We start from the raw sequence: 19,809 nt of genomic DNA, 5'->3' as shown, positions 1-19,809 counted from the left end.
ATGTGCACACACATCTGTAGAGTGGGCGTGTCCACACGTATCTGTAGAGTGGGCGTGCCCATAGTCATGTGCACACACATCTGTAGAGTGGGCGTGTCCACACGTATCTGTAAAGTGGGCGTGCCCACACTCGTGCACACACATCTGTAGAGTGGGCGTGTCCACACGTGCACACATATCTGTAGAGTAGGTGTGTCCACACTCATGTGCACAGACATCTGTAGAGTGAGTGGGCGTGTCCACACTCATGCACACATTGTATCTGTTTGCCTGCTGCCACTAAAGATGAGTTCACACTGATCTTGATCCTGGTGTGTGTGATTTGGAGCCGGTTTTGGCCTGGCTGTTGGGCTGGTGGCAAGTGTGAGCCTGTCAGGCGTGTGAACAGTACACAGTGAGTCAAGGGCACGGTGCTAGGCTCAGTTGGACAGGTGGTAGACAGCACCTCAGGCCCTGGCATCCAGTGGAGTTCTCATCCCGTCTCCGCTTCACTGGGTGACGACTTGGGTTCCTCCCCCTTCCGTTACCGCCCATTTCTTCGGCTCCACGGGGCGCACAGGCCCTTCTTCATGGAGCCGGCCTCAGCAGGTCCGAGTGGTCAGGCAGGCTCCGCACAGCACCTGGTGACCGTGACACCGAGAGCCTGGCCCCGTAGACTTAGGTTTGCTTCCCGGGGCCCGTGGAGCCCCTGTGGGAATGACCCTCATCTCTCCTGACAGCTCGGGGCTGCGGGAGAGGGCTGTCTAGTGGGGACCCCCTGCTGGCTCTCGCCTGCGAGCCTCCCGTCCTACTTTCTGTGACAGTCGCGGGGCATTGTTGCTGGTGCAGTGGCCCTCGCGTGTCCAGGGGGACTGCGCCCGGCACCGTGCTGGGTGCCTCAGTCTGTCCTGATGGTTGCTTCTGGGCTTTGGTGTAAGGTGACGGTTTAGTCTCGGGTCCGGGCCTCCCCGGGGTCCGGTGCGGCCTCATCTGCCCACCCGGCCCTCTCCTTCCCTCTGCCTGTCTTCAGACAGCGCTGAGCCGGGAACGTCTGCGCAGGAGCCGGGAGCCTCGTGCGCTGTGTCCGCGGGTGAGGCCTCGCCGTCCAGCCCAGTGCCCAGTGTGCCGTGGGCCTCCTGGGCCTTGGCCTCCATCTCCCGGGGCGTTTCTGCCTCTGGGCAGAGTTGTCAGTGATCCTGGTCGTGGAAGCTCCTTGTACCCTGCGCGGTGTACCATCCAGAGGCGTCTCCTGCTCAAGCCACAGCGAGTGTCCCGGAAGCTGGTGGCCAAGTGAAGTCTCAGGGCCTCACTGGCCGGTGCTGCCGGCCAGGCGTCCAGGGCTGCGGTCCAGGTGCAGGCGGCGCTGCTCGTCTCAGAGCTTCCCTCTCCGGGAAGCCCCTTCCTGCTCACAGCCTGCAGGCGGCTTCTCCCATATCTCCTCCGAGCCTCTTGCGCCCCAGAAGGGCCCTGTGGCAACACGGTCACCCGGGGACTCCAGTGGGGATCCTGTCTCAGGAGCCTTTTGCTCCATGAGGTGACTCACAGGTTTTGGGGAGGATGTAGCCTCTTCGGGGCTGTTTCTCCTGCGCAGCCTTCTGTTAGGGCGATGACGACAGACCCTGCCCTTGTGAGCCGTTGGTCTGGGAGGGGAGCCAGTCAGAGCCGCCGCAGCTCTGGAGGGCAGCTCTGGGGCAGAGGCGGTGCGTCCACGCTCCGGGCACAGGGACAGACATTCGGACTTAGGATGCTGTTGTGCGCTGTGCTTCCTGGGGATGCGATCCCCTACTGCTCACCCGTGTCATCTTATCAGAGGAGCCAGAGCTCTAGACGGACCCTGTCCTGCCCAGCACGGCCTGCCGGCTCCCTCGCCTCCCCTCCCGCAGCTCCAGAAAACTCCCCTGCCTTGCGCTGCCTCACCAGCCGACCTCGTGGGTTCTGAGCAGGAGGAGCAGGAGGGGGGCCTGGAAGGAGCAGCAGTGTGCGTGCAGCCTGGTGCTGCCGCGGGGCGGGTGACCTGGTCCACGGGGGGTGACTGCCTGCCTCATGGTGGAAGCGGGGTCTCAGGGTGCGGACCTGGCCTGGTAGGAGCAGGGGGATCTGACCTGGTGGGAGCGGGGGGACCCCACCTGGTGGGAACAGGGGGACCTGACCTGGTGGGAGCAGGGGGACCTGGCCTGGAGGGAATGGAGGGACCTGACCTGGTGGGAGCAGGGGCACCTGACCTGGTGGGAGCCGGGGGGCGGAACCTGACCTGGTGGGAGCAGGTGGACCTGACCTGGTGGGAATGGGGGGACCTGACCTGGTGGGAGTGGGGGTAGGACCTGGCCTCAGCCCTCCTCATGCTAAGCTCCTCCTGGCCACACTGGAGCTGGATTTATGTTGAACTTGAACCTTTGATGAAACATCAGATTACATCATACTTTGGTTAATATGCTTTTTTCTCTTGCAGAAGCCAAAGATGTTGACCAGAAAGATTAAACTCTGGGACATAAACGCCCACATCACCTGCCGCCTGTGTAGTGGATACCTCATCGATGCAACCACGGTGACTGAGTGTCTGCACACATGTGCGTGCAGAGTGTTCCATCCTCTAACACTTGGGCTTTTTTCCCCAGAGCATTTACTCACACACAGAGCAAGACCCAGCAGCAGAAATAAAGGAGATCCTGAAGATAAATGAGAAAAGTTATCTGAAGTTAAAACACTGGGGGTAATTTCAGTATAAGAGGTATCATTTGAGAAAGCTAAATAAATGCAAGAAAAGCTTAGTTATTTGTATGTAACAGCTAAAGCATTACATGTGGTGTGACAGAATATTGGTTTTTAGTGGCCCGAAGTGTTTTTGCCATTTGCAAATGAATTCCTTAAACTTCGTGCTCCCTGCCCACCACGGCCACTGGCCTGTTGCAGGCTTTAGCTTGCAGCTGGTGCTGAACGTGGGTGTCTTCCTCCTTCAAACACCGCATCCCCCCCAGCCTTCACCAGCAGGCTGGATCCTGGGGGGCTGACCCGGGCACTTCCTAAGGTTAAGCGAATCCTTTGACAGTGAGGATCTTTGATCTTGTATTTCTCACTTCAGAAGATGCTTGCCAGTTTTGATAGAAATTTTATTTTAAAGGTAATTGTATTTTAGATATCAGTTGGCAGTATTTTATGGTACATTCACTGAATCTTATCCCATTTGGTCGTGCAGAGAAGTTCTGGTGCTTTCTTAGGCTAATGTAGAATTTACCTGTTTACTGCTGTGACGGGCGCCCCGTGATGGACGTGAGGGCGCCTTCCTCCTCCAGTCTGTGTCCTCCATGGGAGGTGGGCCCAGGCGACGGGCCTGTCCCTGGGGGCCCGGGGTGGGGGGCCAGTGGGAGGAGCACCCCTGACTGCCACTGACGCGCCCCCCCGCAGTCTGCCGCAGCTGCCTGGTGAAGTACCTGGAGGAGAACAACACCTGCCCCACATGCAGGATCGTCATCCACCAGAGCCACCCCCTGCAGTACATCGGGTGAGCACCTCGGGGCGGGGGGCCCTGCCGAAGGGGGGCTCCTGTCTGCAGGAGGCGTGTCGGGCTCGTTCCGCCCCCATCCTGTCCTTGTGGCTCCACAGAGCTTTAGGAGAAGGCGAGGGGTCAGGGAGTAGGAAATACAGAGGATGTCGTGTACTGGAGGCCGGCTCTGTTGTGTGCGTGGATGCGTGTGTGTGTGTGTGGTCTACATGTTCACATCAACATGAGTGTCCAGACATGAGAGGTGCTCCTTGCGCAGGTCCTGGTCAGGGACGTTTGAGAAACCCCCTCTGGTCTGGCACAGCCCAAGACTGCCTGACGCCTGCAGGACTTGAGAAGCCCAGCTGGCGGGGGGCACTGGTCGCCAAGGGGTCTTGCCTGTGTCCTTCTCTGAGTGTTCACCAGCATCTGGCGTCCACACTCTGACGTGTCAACTCAGCTCCTGTGTCACTCTTGCTGGCCCAGACACTTTTATAAGTACAAACTAGAAGCAAAATTCAACTAAAATTCCAGTTTGTGATTGTGGAGTTTGTTATTGTTACATAGAAAAGGTTTGAGAATTAGAGGATTGACATTTTTGGCTAACCTACCTGTTCTGTTCTTTTGCCAGTCATGACAGAACCATGCAGGATATTGTTTACAAATTGGTCCCAGGCCTCCAAGAGGGTAAGTGTCAGAACCTCCCCCTGGACCTCTGTGTCCTCAGCAGGGCCTCCAAGGGCCTTTTCGTTCAGGGGTCCTGGCTTTGGACATCTCGCTTGGCCCTGCCCTGGGCTCCCTGCCGTCTGCGCGCTGGTCTCGTCCGCCTTCGCTCACGCGTCTCTCTGTGTTCTGGGGACCCCGGTGCCCGGCACGTGTGCAGCCCTGGCCAGGCCCCGGGGGCAGAGCAGGGGGGGCCTCCTGCTCATGCTGCCTGGAGGTGGAGCCAGGAACCCTGTGTCGGCCAAGTTTAACCGGATTTAAACTTTAAATACAAGCTTTAAGTCGATCTTAAGAGACTTGAGCAGAAATACTATGTGGTACAAGTATCCTGAGAGTGGGAATGGCCGTTCTCTCCGCAGTTCTGAGCCCTGAGACTATCTTGTCCTTGGTGACGGGTGACCCATTCAGAGTGGAGAGTGGGAATGGCCGTCCTCTCTGCAGTCCTGAGCCCTGAGACTGTCTTGTCCTTGGTGAAGGGTGATCCATTCAGAGTGGAGAGTGGGAATGGCCGTTCTCTCCGCAGTTCTGAGCCCTGAGACCGTCTTGTCCTTGGTGAAGGGTGATCCATTCAGAGTGGAGAGTGGAAATGGCCATTCTCTCCACAGTCCTGAGCCCTGAGACTGTCTTGTCCTTGGTGAAGGGTGATCCATTCAGAGTGGAGAGTGGGAATGGCTGTTCTCTCTGCGGTCCTGAGCCCTGAGACTGTCTTGTCCTTGGTGACGGGTGACCCATTCAGAGTGGAGAGTGGGAATGGCCATTCTCTCCGCAGTCCTGAGCCCTGAGACTGTCTTGTCCTTGGTGAAGGGTGATCCATCCAGAGTGGGTGCTGGATGGTGGGGCGGTGCCAGCTGATGAAACCTAGGTGCAGCTTTCTTTCCAAGATAAGAGGCAGCAGTTCATTTGGGAGTGTTCTCTCACCATTGTGTTTCAGAAGGTTGTGATTTAAAGAACAGGCTTATTCCATTAGCTCAGTAGATGTCACATGTGACTTTTAAGATACAACTTAGGGAGTAATACTGTTAAAGTCTTCTTTCACTGAAGAAGAATTTAAATTTTCTAAGTAACTATATGTAGAAACTGTCATCTTTCAATAGTTGAAGAAGGGTTTTCTACTTCCATGGTGGCTCAGATGGTAAGGAATCTACCTGCAGTGCGGGAGATCTGGTTCTGATCCCCTGGAGAAGGGAATGGCCACCCACTCCAGTATTCTTGCCTGGAGAAGCCCATGGACAGAGGAGCCTGGCGGCTGCAGTCCATAAAATCAGAAAGAGTCGGACATGACTGAGCAACTAACACTTTCTTTTCTAGTGCTGGGGAAAGGCAAAGAATACACGAAAATAAAATACTGATAGTGTTAAAAATTATTCTAGGGTGTCTTAAACATGCTAAGATTTCATAAAGCACCCGGTGTGCCTCTGGCCTAGAGTCCAGAGCTGTCAGCTTGGTCCCCGTCCCTGTTTCAGCCAGAGATGTTGCCATTTGTTTCCCCAAAGAGGCTTCTTCTTGAAACAGGGAGTTCAGCACCTCTGTAAACTGAGAGCGTGATGCCAACTCCATGTTGGCTCGTGGGTGGGGCCGTCCTGTCTCTCACAGTTTGGCTAAGCCCAGGCCCTCGGTCCTCACGTTCCCGTGTGCGGCTGAGATGGAGAGGCCCCGTGCGATTCTGGCCCCTCCCAGGTGGGACAGTCCACAGGACTTCATGGGTGTGGTCCCGCAGAGCCGCAGCTCATGAGTCCCGGTGACCCAGCGTGTGTCCCTGAGTGTCAACATGTGTCCCAGCGTGTCACCAGCGTGTGTCCCTGCATGTCACCAGCATGTGTCCCTGAGTCTGTCCCGTGTGTCACCAGTGTGTGTCCCTGCATGTCACCAGCTTGTGTCCCTGAGTGTCAGCCTGTGTCCCAGTGTGTCACCAGCTTGTGTCCCTGCGTGTCACCAGCGCATGTCACTGCGTGTGTCCCTGCGTGTCACCAGCTTGTGTCCCTGAGTGTCAGCATGTGTCCCAGCGTGTCACCAGCTTGTGTCCCAGCATGTCGCCAGCTTGTGTCCCTGCGTGTCACCAGCGCGTGTCACTAGCGCGTCACTGCGTGTGTCCCTGCATGTCACCAGCTTGTGTCCCTGAGTGTCAGCATGTGTCCCAGCATGTCACCAGCTTGTGTCCCTACGTGTCACCAGCGCGTGTCACTGCGTGTGTCCCTGAGTGTCACCAGCTTGTGTCCCTGAGTGTCAGTATGTGTCCCAGCATGTCACCAGCTTGTGTCCCAGCGTGTCACCAGCTTGTGTCCCTGAGTGTCACCAGCTTGTGTCCCTGAGTGTCAGCATGTGTCCCAGCATGTCACCAGCTTGTGTCCCAGCGTGTCACCAGCTTGTGTCCCTGCGTGTCACCAGCGCGTGTCACTGCATGTGTCCCTGCATGTCACCAGCTTGTGTCCCTGAGTGTCAGCATGTGTCCCAGCATGTCACCAGCTTGTGTCCCTGCATGTCACCAGCATGTGTCCCTGCGTGTCACCAGCGTGTCACCAGTGCGTGTCACTGCGTGTCATCAGCTTGTGTCCCTGAGTGTCAGCATGTGTCCCAGCGTGTCACCAGCGTGTGTCCCAGCGTGTCACCAGCGTGTGTCCCTGAGTCTGTCCCAACATGTGTCACCAGTGTGTGTCCCTGCATGTCACCAGTTTGTGTCCCTGAGTGTCAGCATGTGTCCCTGCGTGTCACCAGCATGTGTCCCTGAGTGTCACCAGAGTGTGTCCCAGCATGTCACCAGCGCGTGTCACTGCGTGTGTCCCTGCGTGTCACCAGCTTGTGTCCCTGAGTGTCAGCATGTGTCCCAGCGTGTCACCAGCGCGTGTCACCGCGTGTGTCCCTGCGTGTCACCAGCGTGTGTCCCTGAGTCTACCCCAGCATGTGTCCCTATGTCTGTCACCACTGTGTCCCAGCACAGCAGTTAGGTTAGATTTCTCTTGTGCACCCACGGTTGGGAGTGGGTGGTGGTGTCTCACGTGTGCTGTTGACCGGAGTTGTGAGGCTCTGTGCTCCTGTCTGGACATGTCTGCTGGACAGGATGAGGCTGGCAGGGAGGCACACTTCTGAATGGCCCGCCCCTATTGCCTGGTGCTAAGCATGCAGGTTGTTTCTGATACTTCAGTGTTGGAAATAAGGCTTTATCTCCTTAGGTACTTACCTGATTATTTCCTTGGGATACACTAGTAGCAGTTTTTGAAGTCACCTTGATTCTGGGAAACATTGAGGGCAGGAGGAGAAGGGGGCAACAGAGGATGAGATGGTTGGATGGCATCACTGACTCAATAGACATGAGTTTGAGCAAACTCCAGAAGGTAGTGAAGGACAGGGAAGCCTGGCGTGCTGCAGTCCATGGAGTCATAAACAGTTGGACACAGGTTAGCTACTGAACGACAACCTTCCTGAAAAGTTATCCCAATTGACGTTTCCGTACCTGTGTGTATCTGACATCGAGTATTGTTATTTTCAGTTCTTTTTCATTTTGATAGGTAAAAATCAAAGAAATAGGAATTAAAACTAGGTACAGGCAGACCTCAGAAATACCGCAGGTTCAGCTTCAGACCGTCGTGATAAAGCAAGTGTTGCAACAGGGTGAATCACATCAATCTTTTGGTTTCCCAGTGCCTATGAAAGTTATGTTCACATTATACTGTGGGCTACTGAGTGTATAATAGCATTATGGCTAAAAAGTAGTGTATATCTCTTAGTTAAAAACACAGAATGAAAAAAAAACAATTAAAATAATACCATCAAAGTTCCCTGATCACAGATACCATAAGAAATATAATAACAATGAAAAAGTTTGAAATATTGTGAGTATTAGCAAAATGTGGCGCAAATTGGGTTTTGCGTGTTTGGTTCCAGCGCCCCCCAGCTCTGCGCTGGACTCGCGCGTCAGTCAGTTCTGAGAGGCCTCCCTCCTTCCTTCTTAGCCCGCTGCCTCATGCATTCATTTTTTCCTGCACAGTCGGGTATTTTGCAGCATCTGCCTGAGTCTAGGACGTGACCAGGGCATTTCCTGGCCCTCACAGAGCTCCTGGTATGTAGGAAGGGCGCTGTGTAGTGGGTCACCTGCGCATAGGTCTTTCCCACAGTGTGTCTTAAGGTTTCTGGTCTGGGTTAGGTTTCCTTTGTGCCCTGCCGCGTGGCCCTGAGCAGTGGCCGCCGCTTCGTTACCTGGGTATGAGCCACTCCTCAGTAGCCGCCTGTGTCACAGAGTCGGCCCTTCCCAGGGGCGTGCGAGGACCCAGCCTGGACAGCTGTCCTCTTGCCTCCCGGCCTGGCCCCACTCGTGTCTGAGCCCGACGGCCGGGCTGGAGGCTGCTTGCTGCCCAACTCCGTCCCCTCCGTCCAGTAGAGACCCCTCCCCTGTGGTGGGCGGCTCCAGCCCCCAGGACTGACGAGCCGCGGTTCCCAGCCGTGGACACCGCGAGCACCCTTCTGCCAGGCTCACCTGGAGGCCTGTCCTGGGGGAGCCAGTGACACCTACACTCAGCGGGGCCCAGGCCGCACCCTGGCACACGGCCCAAGTCACACAGCTGGCAGCTGCCCTGAAATTCCAGAGGGCACGGTCCAAAGTTGTTCATTTCTCATGGGTAGCAGCCTTCAGACCTTTTCATCCAAACCTGCCCTTTTTTTCATGTGATAATATTCATGTGCAGAATTTTAATATAATCCATCGCCTGCCTAAGATTAAGGATTACATGTTAATTTTTCATAGCGGAAATGAGAAAGCAGAGGGAATTCTACCACAAGTTAGGCCTAGAAGTGCCTGGAGACATCAAGGGGGAGACGTGTTCTGCAAAACAGCACCTGGACCCCCACCGAAATGGTGAGTGGCTGCGTCTCACCTGCACGAGCCCCTGCAGGTTCCCAACGGGAGTGGTGGGCGTCAGCATCCCTGTGGAGCTGACAGGACCGGGGGGCGCTGAGGAGCGGGGTCCCAGTCCCAGGGCTTACATGGAGGGCCATGGGGGGTACCTGCAGGGGCCCCAGAGCTGCCTGGAGGTGGGGTATGCAGGGACCACGTGTGCACGATGGGCCTCCCAGGGCTCTTCTCCCAATTTGCCTGTTTTCTTACGGAAAGGCCAACTTCTCTTTGGCTTTGATGGAAAATTAGTGGTGCTTTGAATCTGTATGTATTGTAACAGTATATTCAAACCTTTGACTCCATGGGCCACACAGGTTCCTAAGCACTCTGGTCTGTTCTGTGCATCTCTGAGCGTCTGGGAAGGGGAGGCCTTGGCTGCTGGCTCAGAGGAGCAGGGGCTGCATGCCTGCCGGCTCGGGGCCTGGGAGCCAGGAACCCCGTCTTTCCCGAGCTGGAGGCCTGACTTTTAAAGCCGTGTGGGACCAGCGTGAGCTCTGGGAGCCGTGCTGTTGGGCAGAGTTGAGGCGTGACACCTGGTTGTGCGCGGCGGACGGCAGCCCGCCCGGGACCCACCCCCACTGCAGCCTCGCGACTGAGGCCCTGTCGACCAGCGCTCCTCCGACTCTTAGGCGTGTGAACTCCTGTCACCGTGGGATTTCATAGCATTTGAGTGTTCTGTGGGGGAAAAATAACGGTTTAACACTTTGGATATCATGATGCAGTCTTTTGTTTTTGCTAAAAGGAGAAACCAAAGCGGACGACAGTTCGAACAAAGAGGCAGCAGAGGAGAAACAGGAGGAAGACGGTGATTACCACCGGAGCGACGAGCAGGTGGGCGCGTGGCCCGGCCTCGGGGGGTCTCCCCTGACAGGAAGGGCCGGGAGAAAGGGAGCAGGTGGGCGCGCGGCCCGGCCTCAGGGGGGTCTCCCTTGACTGGAAGGGCCGGGAGAAAAGGAGCCAGCAGGCTCTCCCCTGATAGGAAGGGCCAGGAGGAAGGGAGCAGGTGGGCACATGGCCCGGCCTCGGGGGGGGGGTCTCCCTTAACTGGAAGGGCCAGGAGAAAGGGAGCAGGTGGGCATGCGGCCCGGCCTTGGGGGTGTCTCCCCTGACAGGAAGGGCCGGGAGAAAGGGAGAAGGTGGGCGCGCGGCCCAGCCTCTGGGGGTTCTCCCTTGACTGGAAGGGCCGGGAGGAAAGAAGCCAGCAGGCTCTCCCCTGACAGGAAGGGCCGGGAGGAAGGGAGCAGGTGGGCGCGCAGCCTGGCCTCAGGGGGCTGTCCCCTCACAGAGACGAACCGGGAGGAGGGCACAGCAGAGACAGTCGTGCACCCACCGGCGGCTCTCTGAGTCTCTCCTGACCCCTCCTCTCCTCCCCTTTCTCCTCCTCCTCCTTTTGGCTGCACAGCTTGTGGGATCTTAGTTTCCAGGGGCTGAACCTGCGCCCTCAGCAGTGAGAGCACCTCCTGGCAACCGCTGGACGGCCAGGAGCTCCCCTTCTGTGGCTAATTGCCCGAGTGACCCCTACCCACTGCAGAGTGCTTTAGGAACGGAAAGGTTAAAGCGGGTGCCTTCAGCGGGGAGTGAGGGGACGGCGTCTTCCGTGCAAACTGCAGTGAAAATAACCAGGACAGAGCCCGCTCTTGGTGGCACTCACTGTCAGGGATCAGGGGAGGATCACTGGGCCCTCACGGCGATGCTGCTGAGAACGCGGAGGTGTCACACCTCCCCGTCTGGCACCTCCCCGTCTGCGGGCTTCTCTTAGCGTGCCTTGACTTGGAAGCTCCAGTGGTCCTCACACTCCCTGATGGAACAGTTGTCTCATCAGCGTCAGAATAAGAAAATGTCCGCCCTTGGCTGTCACTCAGCATGATTTGGGAGGCCCTGGACCCAACAATCGGGAGATAGGAACGCGAGCTGGGCGTGCTATGACTCTTGGGGCACACGCATGTGACTCAGCTCCTCGAGGTGCTGAGACCCCTTTTCCAGTGGTAGGACCAGCATGTCAGAGTCAGAGGGTGGGTGGCTTTGTTCAGAAAATTAGTAAGAACTTTAAGGCAGCCTAGCAATAAATGTGAGAGACCAAAACAAAGATACCAGAACCTTCTGGAAGAACACAGAGAAAATTGCATAATTGGGTGTTCCTGGATGGAAGGTTGACCTTAGGATTCGAGTTCTTCTGAAATTAATCTCAGTGGTTGTGACTGTAATCAATTTTATAAATAGGAATGTAACCAACTGCTTCTGAAGCTCATCTGAGAGAGGAGAAAGTCGGCAATAGCCATGAGAACTTAGGGTCTTGGCTGTAGCAGAATATATGTGTAACATATCCATGCACACACATTTATACATATAGGCTCCTTAGGAGACACTGAGATTCAGTTCCAGATCATTGTAATAAAACAAATCATGAGTTTTTTTATTTCCCAGTGCATATAAAAGCTATGCTTCCACTATATTGTGGTCTATCAAGTGTGAGGTTTTGTTATATCTAAAAAACAACATTATTTAGTTGCTAAGTTGTTCCCAAGTCTTTTGCAACCCCATGAACTGTAACCCTCCAGGCTCCTCTGTCCATAGGATCTCCCAGGCAAGAATACTGCAGTGAGTTGCCGTTTCCTTCTCCAGGGGATCTTCCCAACCCAGAGATCGAACCCACATCTCATGCATCTCCTGCATTGCAGGCAGATTCTTGACCACAGAGCCACCAGGGAAGCCCTCAGAGGGGAAAGAAAAAAAGATACATTCCTTAATTAAAAGATACTTTATTGCCAAACAGTGCTAGCCATCATCTACCACAAACATTCAATTCATAAAAAACACAGTATCTGTGAAGTGCAATAAAGCAAAGTCTGCCTATGTATATATTCTGACATATGGCAGCTCAGTGGTAAAGAACCTGTCTGCAGTGCAGGAGATGCACTAGACGTGGGTTTGATCCCTGGGTTGGGAAGATCCCCTGGAAAAGGAAATGGCAACCCACTCCAGTAGTCTTGCCTGGGAAATCCCATGGACAAAGGAGCCTGGTGGGCTGCACTCTATAGGGTTGCAAAAGAGTTGGACACTACTGAGCAACTAAACACACATACATATATATATTTAAGAAGTGAAATATATGTGTATATATGCACACTGACATTTATTACAGACATGATTAGCATAGTGTGGTTGTAAGGATAGAATAGCGGAACCTTAATTTTCCAGTTTATATGCTTCTGTGTTGTTGAAAACTTTCCCCGGGTGCCACAGGAAGAGAAACATCTCTGAAGTGTGGGAGGGTGCTCCAATGTGTCTCAGTGAACAGAGAGAAGAACAAACACTGGGGTGCAGGACACCTCCCTGGGGCCCATGTCTCCGCCTTTCTACGTCCTGTTGGACTTGGAAGTCTCGCTGGAGCCTGGGTCAGGCTGCTGGCCCAGCCTCTTCAGGTGCAGGGTGGGCCATCTTGTTAACCCCTGTTCTGTCAGTTTTAAACCTTCAGCGTTTATCTTTATTGTTACTAAATTTTGCCTTTTTTATCACAAACATGCCAAAGAGGTGTCTGTGTGATTGGTTGCTCTCAGAGGAGCCAGCAGGCTGTCCCGGGAATGGGGGCACAGGCCCCACTGCGCCCCTTTGAGGCCACACGTCCACGCCAGTCTGCGCCTCGCGTGCTGTTCTGTTGTTGGCCCCAAGGAAGGCAGAGCGGGGGTGGCCGTGGCCCGAGACAGGGGCCTGCTGGGGCCCCCAGGTGTGAGGAGCAGGGGCGGGACAGGGCCTACAGGGAGGGAAGGCTGGGGGCAGGGCGGCCAGGCTGGAGCCAAGGGTGGGCGGGGACTGGGCGGCAGGGCCTTGGGCAGGTGGTGGTGCAGGTGCCTGGAGCTTGGCCTGGGACGCACCCAAAAACCTGGGGGACCTGCTGGGCTCTACCGACCTGGGTCCTGAGTCTTCATGTTTATGATGTAGCCACAGACCATAGACGCTACAGAACAGGTGCCTTTTCTCAGTTAAAATTGACTTCTGAGCTTGTTTTTGAGGTGTGTCACGCGGCCACTTCGCACGGGGGCCATGTGACGTGGTGCCACGGTGGGCCCTGCGGTGTGTCCTGGGCGCATGCACGGCTCAGGCCTCGGAACAAGGATCCCACTGGTTTCTGACTGGTGTTCCGACTATTCCAGCCCTCACAGACTCCTGGGTGCTGGCCTTGGTCTTCCTGGCACATCTCCACGCACTGTTTGTGCCAGACTCCGGGGTCTGTGATCTGTTTGGTTGCCCGTCCACCTCTAGCTCCTCGGGCGGCCCTTGCTTCCTTCACGAGGATTCTTGCTGTGTTCATGGGTGTGTGTTGCATGTTCTGATGTAATCATTTCACAGGAACTGTGTGTATCTGTTTAGCTTTGGTATCAAGGGGAGAAGTCTCAGAGCTGGAGATAGTCTCTCTCTCCCATTTTCATTTTCTAGGAAAGTTTGTATAAGATTGAGAACATCCATTTTATTGAATATTTTGTTTAAACTTCCCATGAAGCCATCAGATCTTAGTTAATTTTTTTGAAGATGGGTCGGAAGATTTTAAACTATACATTAAATTTCCTTAATGATTTTAATCCTTCTCAAATCTTTTGTTCCTTTTTTAGATTATTTGGTAAGTTATATTTTTTCTAGGAAAGTTTCTACTTGGACTTAGGTTTTCACAGAATTCTTTTGTCTGTCTTTGGACTTTGCCAAGTGTCTGGTTATTTCTCTATTGCTCTTCCTAGTATCCCACTGGTGTCTCCTGCTTTTTTGGTCATTCTTGCCAGAGATGGAGCCACATTCTTTTCTGTTAATCATTCCTTCTTTCTGCTCTGTGTTCCCTTTTGTTCCTTCTCTACTTTCTTGAGTTGAACATTCTTTAATATATGCATTGGAAATTTTGAACATCAAATCTTACAAACAAGGCTGCAGTAATCAAGACATTGTGTTGCAGTTGTTAAGGTAGATTTTTTAATCATTGTGGAGTGTGGAAATAAGCCCTTAGATTCAAGGTTATTTGATTCCAGCACAGGTGCCATGGCCCTTCCTGAGGAAAGAACAGTGTCTTGGATGGTGCTGGGACAGCTGGACACCCACGTGCAGAAGATTCACTCAATGCCCTTGCCTCTCACCACATGGAAAGTGAAAGTGAAAGTCGCTCAGTTGCACCCAGCTCTTTGCGACCCCACGGACTATACAGTCTGTGGAATTCTCCAGGCCAGAATACTGGAGTGGGTAGCCTTCTCCTTCTCCACGGGATCTTCCCAACCCAGAGATTGAACCCAGGTCTCCTGCATTGCAGGTGGATTCTTTACCAACTGAGCTATCAGGGAAGCCCAAGTTAACTCAAAATGTAAGGGCTCAAACCTGGAAACTTTTCAGGAAAACATGAGGGAAACTCCTTAGCATCTTGGGTTAGGCTTGTAGTTCTCAGATTCAAAACCAAGAACACAACTCAGGAAAGAAAACTGATGTAAGAAAATTCATCAAATGAAGAAATACTGCTCTTGGGACGCCCTGGTGGTCCAGTGGCTGAGATTCTGTGCTTCCCCTTTGAGGCACGGCTCAGCCGCTGGTCAGGGAGCTGAGATTCCTCAAGCCACATGGCGCAGCCAAAGGGAATTGCTACTCTTCAAAAGACACTACTGGGAAAAATTTAAAAGACCACAGACTGGGAGAAAATATTAGCAAATGACATTTCTGAAAAGGACTTTTATCTAGGATATATGTAACTCTTAACTCAATAAGAAGATGAACAATCCAATTAACAAATCGGCAGACATTTTATCAAAGAAGAATTACAAATGTTTAATAGTCACATTCCCTGGTAGCTCAGCTGGTAAAGAATCTACCTGCAGTGCAGGAGACCTAGAAAGATACCCTGGAGAAGGGAAGGGCTACCCACTCCAGTATTCAGGCCTGGAGGATTCCATGGACAGAGGAGCCTGGCAGGCTACAGACCATGGGGTCTCAAAGAGTCAGATTTGACTGAGCAACTTTCACTAATAGTCACATGAAAAATGTGTTCAACATCATCAGTCATTAGGAAAATGCAAATTAAAACCATAATGAAATAGCATTTTACACTCACAAGATGGCTGTAATCAGAAAGATGGTGACAGGTGTCGGCAGGAAGGTGGAGAAGTGCGAGGTGCTGCCGTGCACTTGAGTCTCCGCACTTGACTGTGTGAAAGAAGTCAGATGGGAAGACTCCATTGTATGATCCCATCTGTAGACTGTCCAGGAGAGGCTGGTCCACAGACGCAGGCCAAGGGTGGCTGCCCGGGTGGGGCGGATTGACCACCGAAACTGCGAGGGTCTTTATGAGGTGATGGGTCTGACCTCAGACTGTGTGGCGTGGTGGTTGCACAACTCTAAGTTGACTAAAACTTACTGAATTGTATACTTAAAACATATATGTAAATTATACTGCAACGAAATCGTTAAAAAATTACAAACATGCTTTTAACCCAGTGCTTTTAAATAAGTAATACATTTGAGTACTTCCTGATGGTTCAGTGGCTGAGACTCCCCTGCAGGGGCCCCAGGTTCAACCCCTGGTCTGGGAAATAAGGTCCTGCATGTGGGACAGTGTGGTCAGAAACACAGATAGGTAATGCACTTACCCGGTCCCGAGGGCAGTGTGCGGTGAGAGGGGTGTGTGTCGCTGTCCCGAGTCCCCCTCGTAGGGTGCACTTCGTGGTCACTCCCGTGCTTGCACAGACTGGGCTTTCCAGAGTGCTCTGCAGCTCTGACGGCCCAGCCCATGGCCTCCTGCTCCTGCTGCTGGGGGCCTGTGGCTTCTTCCGCTTGTCTCCCCTAAACAGCAGCAGGGCTCTCCTGCTGCCCGGGCGCCTCCTTAACCCCAGCTAGTCCGTCTGCTTCGGGCTCTTTCTTCCTGAGCTGCTGCTTCTCGTTTCTTGTACTTGTGTTCTGTCTTCGTGTGCTGGTGACATCATTCCACTTCCTCTCTGAATGATAGTTTGGTTCTTCCTTTCTGGCGACACGGTGGGAAGCCCCGTGACTGGGCTCAGCTCCTGAGCACCAGCCCCTCGTGCAGACCCACCCGGCCCCCTGGGCCTAGGTCCCCGGTGCTCGGAGGGGTCCTTAATGTCTGGGTGCAGATTTCCTCTGATTTCCTTTGTTTCAGATTCTTTTGCTTCCTGGCATTGAGGACTTAATGTCTTGCATCATTTGGGGGCATCCTTTTGCCTTTATTTTCTCTTTTTCTTCTGGCCTCTTGTGATTTTCAGACTCTGGTCTGTCTTCATGTGTCTTACCTTTCCTTTGTTTTCTTATTTTAATTGATACCTCAGTGTCTATACTTCTTTTGGGGAATTTGTTCACATTGATCTTTCAGAAAATTGATCTGCGTTCAGCTGAGACTAATCTGTGGTTTGACCAGCCATTGAGTTTTTAATTTGAATGAATGTTTTTTATTTTTAGAAGTTATATTTGAATATCTTTTATTCAAAAGATACCTGCCTGTTCTTTATTCGTAGTTATATTCATAGTTATACTTTTAATTCCTTCTTTCATATCTAGTAATTTTAGACACATATACTTCAGTCATTAATGATTCTTCTCTTGTCTGAGTTTTGGCACACCCTAACCATTCCTGGAGAAAGGCTCGCCCCTGAGTGAGGCGAGGCGTCTCAGGTGGGGCCAGCTCAGCAGTGCAGCGTGGCCAGGCTGTCCCTCTGCTGCGTCTGCCATCTGGAGTCGCTTTACTTAGTTTGTTGTCTTGAAGTTCCTTGTCACACGCTGAGTACTCTGACCCTAACCGTGAACTTGAGACTTGGTGCTTTTGCTCAGAGTCCTCTGCCCTCTAGTGAGCTGGCGACGCATGCTGCCTCCTGGTGACCCTCTCTGGATGAGGGGTCCATGGTGCCGCCACGTGTGATGTCTTTGCTGAGTCCTCCGCCCTCTAGTGAGCTGGCCGAGCGTGATGTGCCCTTTGGTGGCCCTTCCTGGGTGTGGGGGCCGTGGTGGCTGCTATGTGATGTCTTTTCTTGTCATTCCTGCGGAACACTTGGCCTCTGTGGCGACGCGTGTATGTCCTGCCAGCTAGAAGCTTTTACAACAGGATTTCCACCTTTGCCGGTTTAACTCTGAGGCTAGCATGTACTGCCACAATAAATAAATAATTCTCGGGTTTACTTTAAAGAACTGTATTAATAAAACAGAATTAATAGTTAGATTGTTTTTCACAAAATGGTAAAAATAAACAGATTTTAAGATAGTGCGTTTAGGTCAAAACAGATTTATGATTTCCAAAACGTCTGCAGTTTTAGGTTTAACAGGATCGGTAGATGGCTAGGAAAGCCTCCGGGGAGCAGCCCCGTGGCGAGCTTCGGTGCACCTCCCCAGCTGAGCCCTTTCTCTCGCAGGTAAGCATCTGTCTGGAATGCAACAGCAGCAAACTGCGGGGCTTGAAGCGAAAATGGATCCGCTGCTCAGCCCAGGCCACAGTCCTGCATCTGAAGAAGTTCATTGCCAAAAAACTTAACCTCTCGTCTTTCAACGAGGTAAACAGAAACTGTAATGAGTCACTTCTTATTTGTAGAAGTGATACTTCTGAAGTTCTTTGGATTTGTTTGCTTTTTACAATTTTGTTTGGAGATTTTCAATCAGAAAAAAAAAGTCTTATGTGTTGAGTACTCCCAGTTAGTGTGATAGTAAATAGTGATGAAGGCAGTGGAGGCCCAGAACCCATGAACATGGAGGCCAATGCTAAGAGAAGAGGCGATGCCAATGGGATGGCAGTGAGATACGTTACAGATTTTCGCCGCAGGAGAGATTCTGGTCTTTAATTTCACAAACAGATAGATGGGGATGGATAGAATGGGTGGGTAGACAGAGAAGATACTTCCAAGTTCTGATGAATGCTGAGACTAAAATAAAACCTGTGCAGAGCAGAGCGGTCCCAGAGGGAGAGCAAGCACACTCGCTAGGGGTCTCGGACGCCCTCCTGAGGGCATTCGCTTCTGCTCACGCGTGGCTTGTCTGCAGGAGCTGGCCGTGCAGAAGCGTCAGGAGAAGGCCCTGTGGGATGTAAAGCCAGGGACTCATGATGAAAACAGCCCTCAGGCTGCGAGGAAAGTGGTGTTGGGGTTCGGAAAAGGAAGCAGGAGAGGCCAGTTGGGGGGAGTCTGGCAGAAGCCCCAGGAGAGTGGGCCAGTGAGGACAGAGAGAGGAGGCCAGCTTCTGAGATGTATGTCAGAAAAGAATGGGTTGGACATAGCCCCCCACGGAGCTGTGCCCACACCCCAACCCCACAGCCTGTAATCATGACCTTTTTGGAAAAAAGATCTTTCCAGATGTGATGAAGTTAAGAGTCTTTAGCTGAAATAATCCTGCATTGACCCTAAATCCAATGACATGTGCCCGTACAAATGTGAGGGAGAGGGAACTATGAGACACACAAAGAGGAGAACACGGTGTGAAGATGGAGACAAGATTGGGGTGATGTGACCACAAGCCAAGGGATGCCTGGAGCCCCCAGAAGCTGGTCTGGTTTCTTCTATAATAAAATGTTAGAGGAGAGGGATGAATTCAAGAATGAACTGCCAAACAAAAAGGAACCTACAGCCTATCCAGATTGTAAAAAGATGGTAATATTAGGAATTTGACTGTTAGAAAAACACTCTAGAGAGAAGGCCAAGTGTGTAGCTGTTCAACCTTTTGCTAAAGGGTTTAGTTGTTTGACTCACGGTGGCTCGGCTGTCTCATGGGAGGAGTAGAGAGGAGTTATCCGAGAGAGAGCCACAGAGGATTTTCATGTCAGTGGCCTGGATCTGGGACATACCTGGGAGACCCACAGTGTTTTTAAGAATGTGGCAGAACCACCACCAGCTTGGGCTGAAGGGGACAGAGACAGGAAGAAATGAGAGAAGGCTATCAGACTTCCAAAATTCTACCAGCAGGAAATAGGCTGGTAAGAGCTGCTCAGCTGCCAAGGTGAGCCACCCCAGAGGGTGAGGCCAACACGGGCCCAAGAGAGCAGAACCTTGACCCACAGTGATGTGTTCTCAGATCTTGAGATCAAATGGAACTTCCATACTGGATTTCAAATGGTATGGAGACCAGTGATGTCTTTATGCCTTCTAATATAGCTCCCTTTTGGACTAAGAATACCTATCCTGTCCCACACTTGGATTTTGGAAGCAAATAATGTGTTTTCTAGTTTCACAGATCCGCAGTTGGAGGCTTCCCTGTTAGCTCAGGCGGTAAAGCATCCTACCTACAGTGCGGGAGACATGGGTTCGATCCCTGGAGAAGGGAGTGGCATTCTTGCCCACCCCCACCCCCACCCCCCAAAACAGATCCGCAGTTGGAGAGGAATTTTTCCTCGGGATGCATCATACTCAGAGTCTCACCCATAGCTGATTCCTGTGATTTAGAAAATAAGCTCTGAGAGTTTGAACTGATGATGTGAAGTTGAGATTTGGGGTTCTGGAGTTGATGCTAGAGTGGCTTGAGTCTCTTTGAGCTAAAAAAATGCATGCGGGGTGGATGTGGGTTTTATGGGGTCAGAAGGCAGACTGTTGTAGGTTAAGTGGTGACCCTGCAAAAAATATACATTCACTTTGTAATCCTGAGAACATCTGAATACATCTTTATTTGAAAAAAGGTTTTTGTAGACATGCGAAGAATGTTGGAGTGAAGAGACCTCCTGGATTATTGTGGTGGGCTGTAAATCCAGTGACTGGTGTCCTTAGAAGAGCAGAAAATCTCAGTAGATTTTCAAGGATGTTAT

The 19,809-nt window shown here is 52.5% G+C and overlaps 1 protein-coding gene across 3 annotated transcripts in view; it reads left to right on the top strand.

Annotated features, from left to right (window-relative positions):
* Positions 1–19,809, top strand: part of PCGF3 (polycomb group ring finger 3) — a 48,486-nt gene that overhangs the window by 17,415 nt on the left and 11,262 nt on the right. Inside the window, exons 4-10 of one of the 3 annotated variants that reach the window (XM_043447739.1) lie at positions 2,429–2,546; positions 3,382–3,478; positions 4,089–4,144; positions 8,916–9,026; positions 9,808–9,987; positions 10,027–10,068; positions 10,137–10,189. In XM_043447739.1, coding sequence (XP_043303674.1) covers positions 2,438–2,546; positions 3,382–3,478; positions 4,089–4,144; positions 8,916–9,026; positions 9,808–9,987; positions 10,027–10,068; positions 10,137–10,174 — 633 coding nt within the window. In that variant the 5' untranslated portion in view covers positions 2,429–2,437 and the 3' untranslated portion in view covers positions 10,175–10,189. The other 2 variants (XM_043447737.1, XM_043447738.1) reach the window with 2 other exon arrangements.

Source organism: Cervus canadensis, chromosome 26, assembly GCF_019320065.1.
Source record: "Cervus canadensis isolate Bull #8, Minnesota chromosome 26, ASM1932006v1, whole genome shotgun sequence".
NCBI lineage: Eukaryota > Metazoa > Chordata > Mammalia > Artiodactyla > Cervidae > Cervus > Cervus canadensis.
This window is presented reverse-complemented; position numbering and strand designations above follow the sequence as displayed.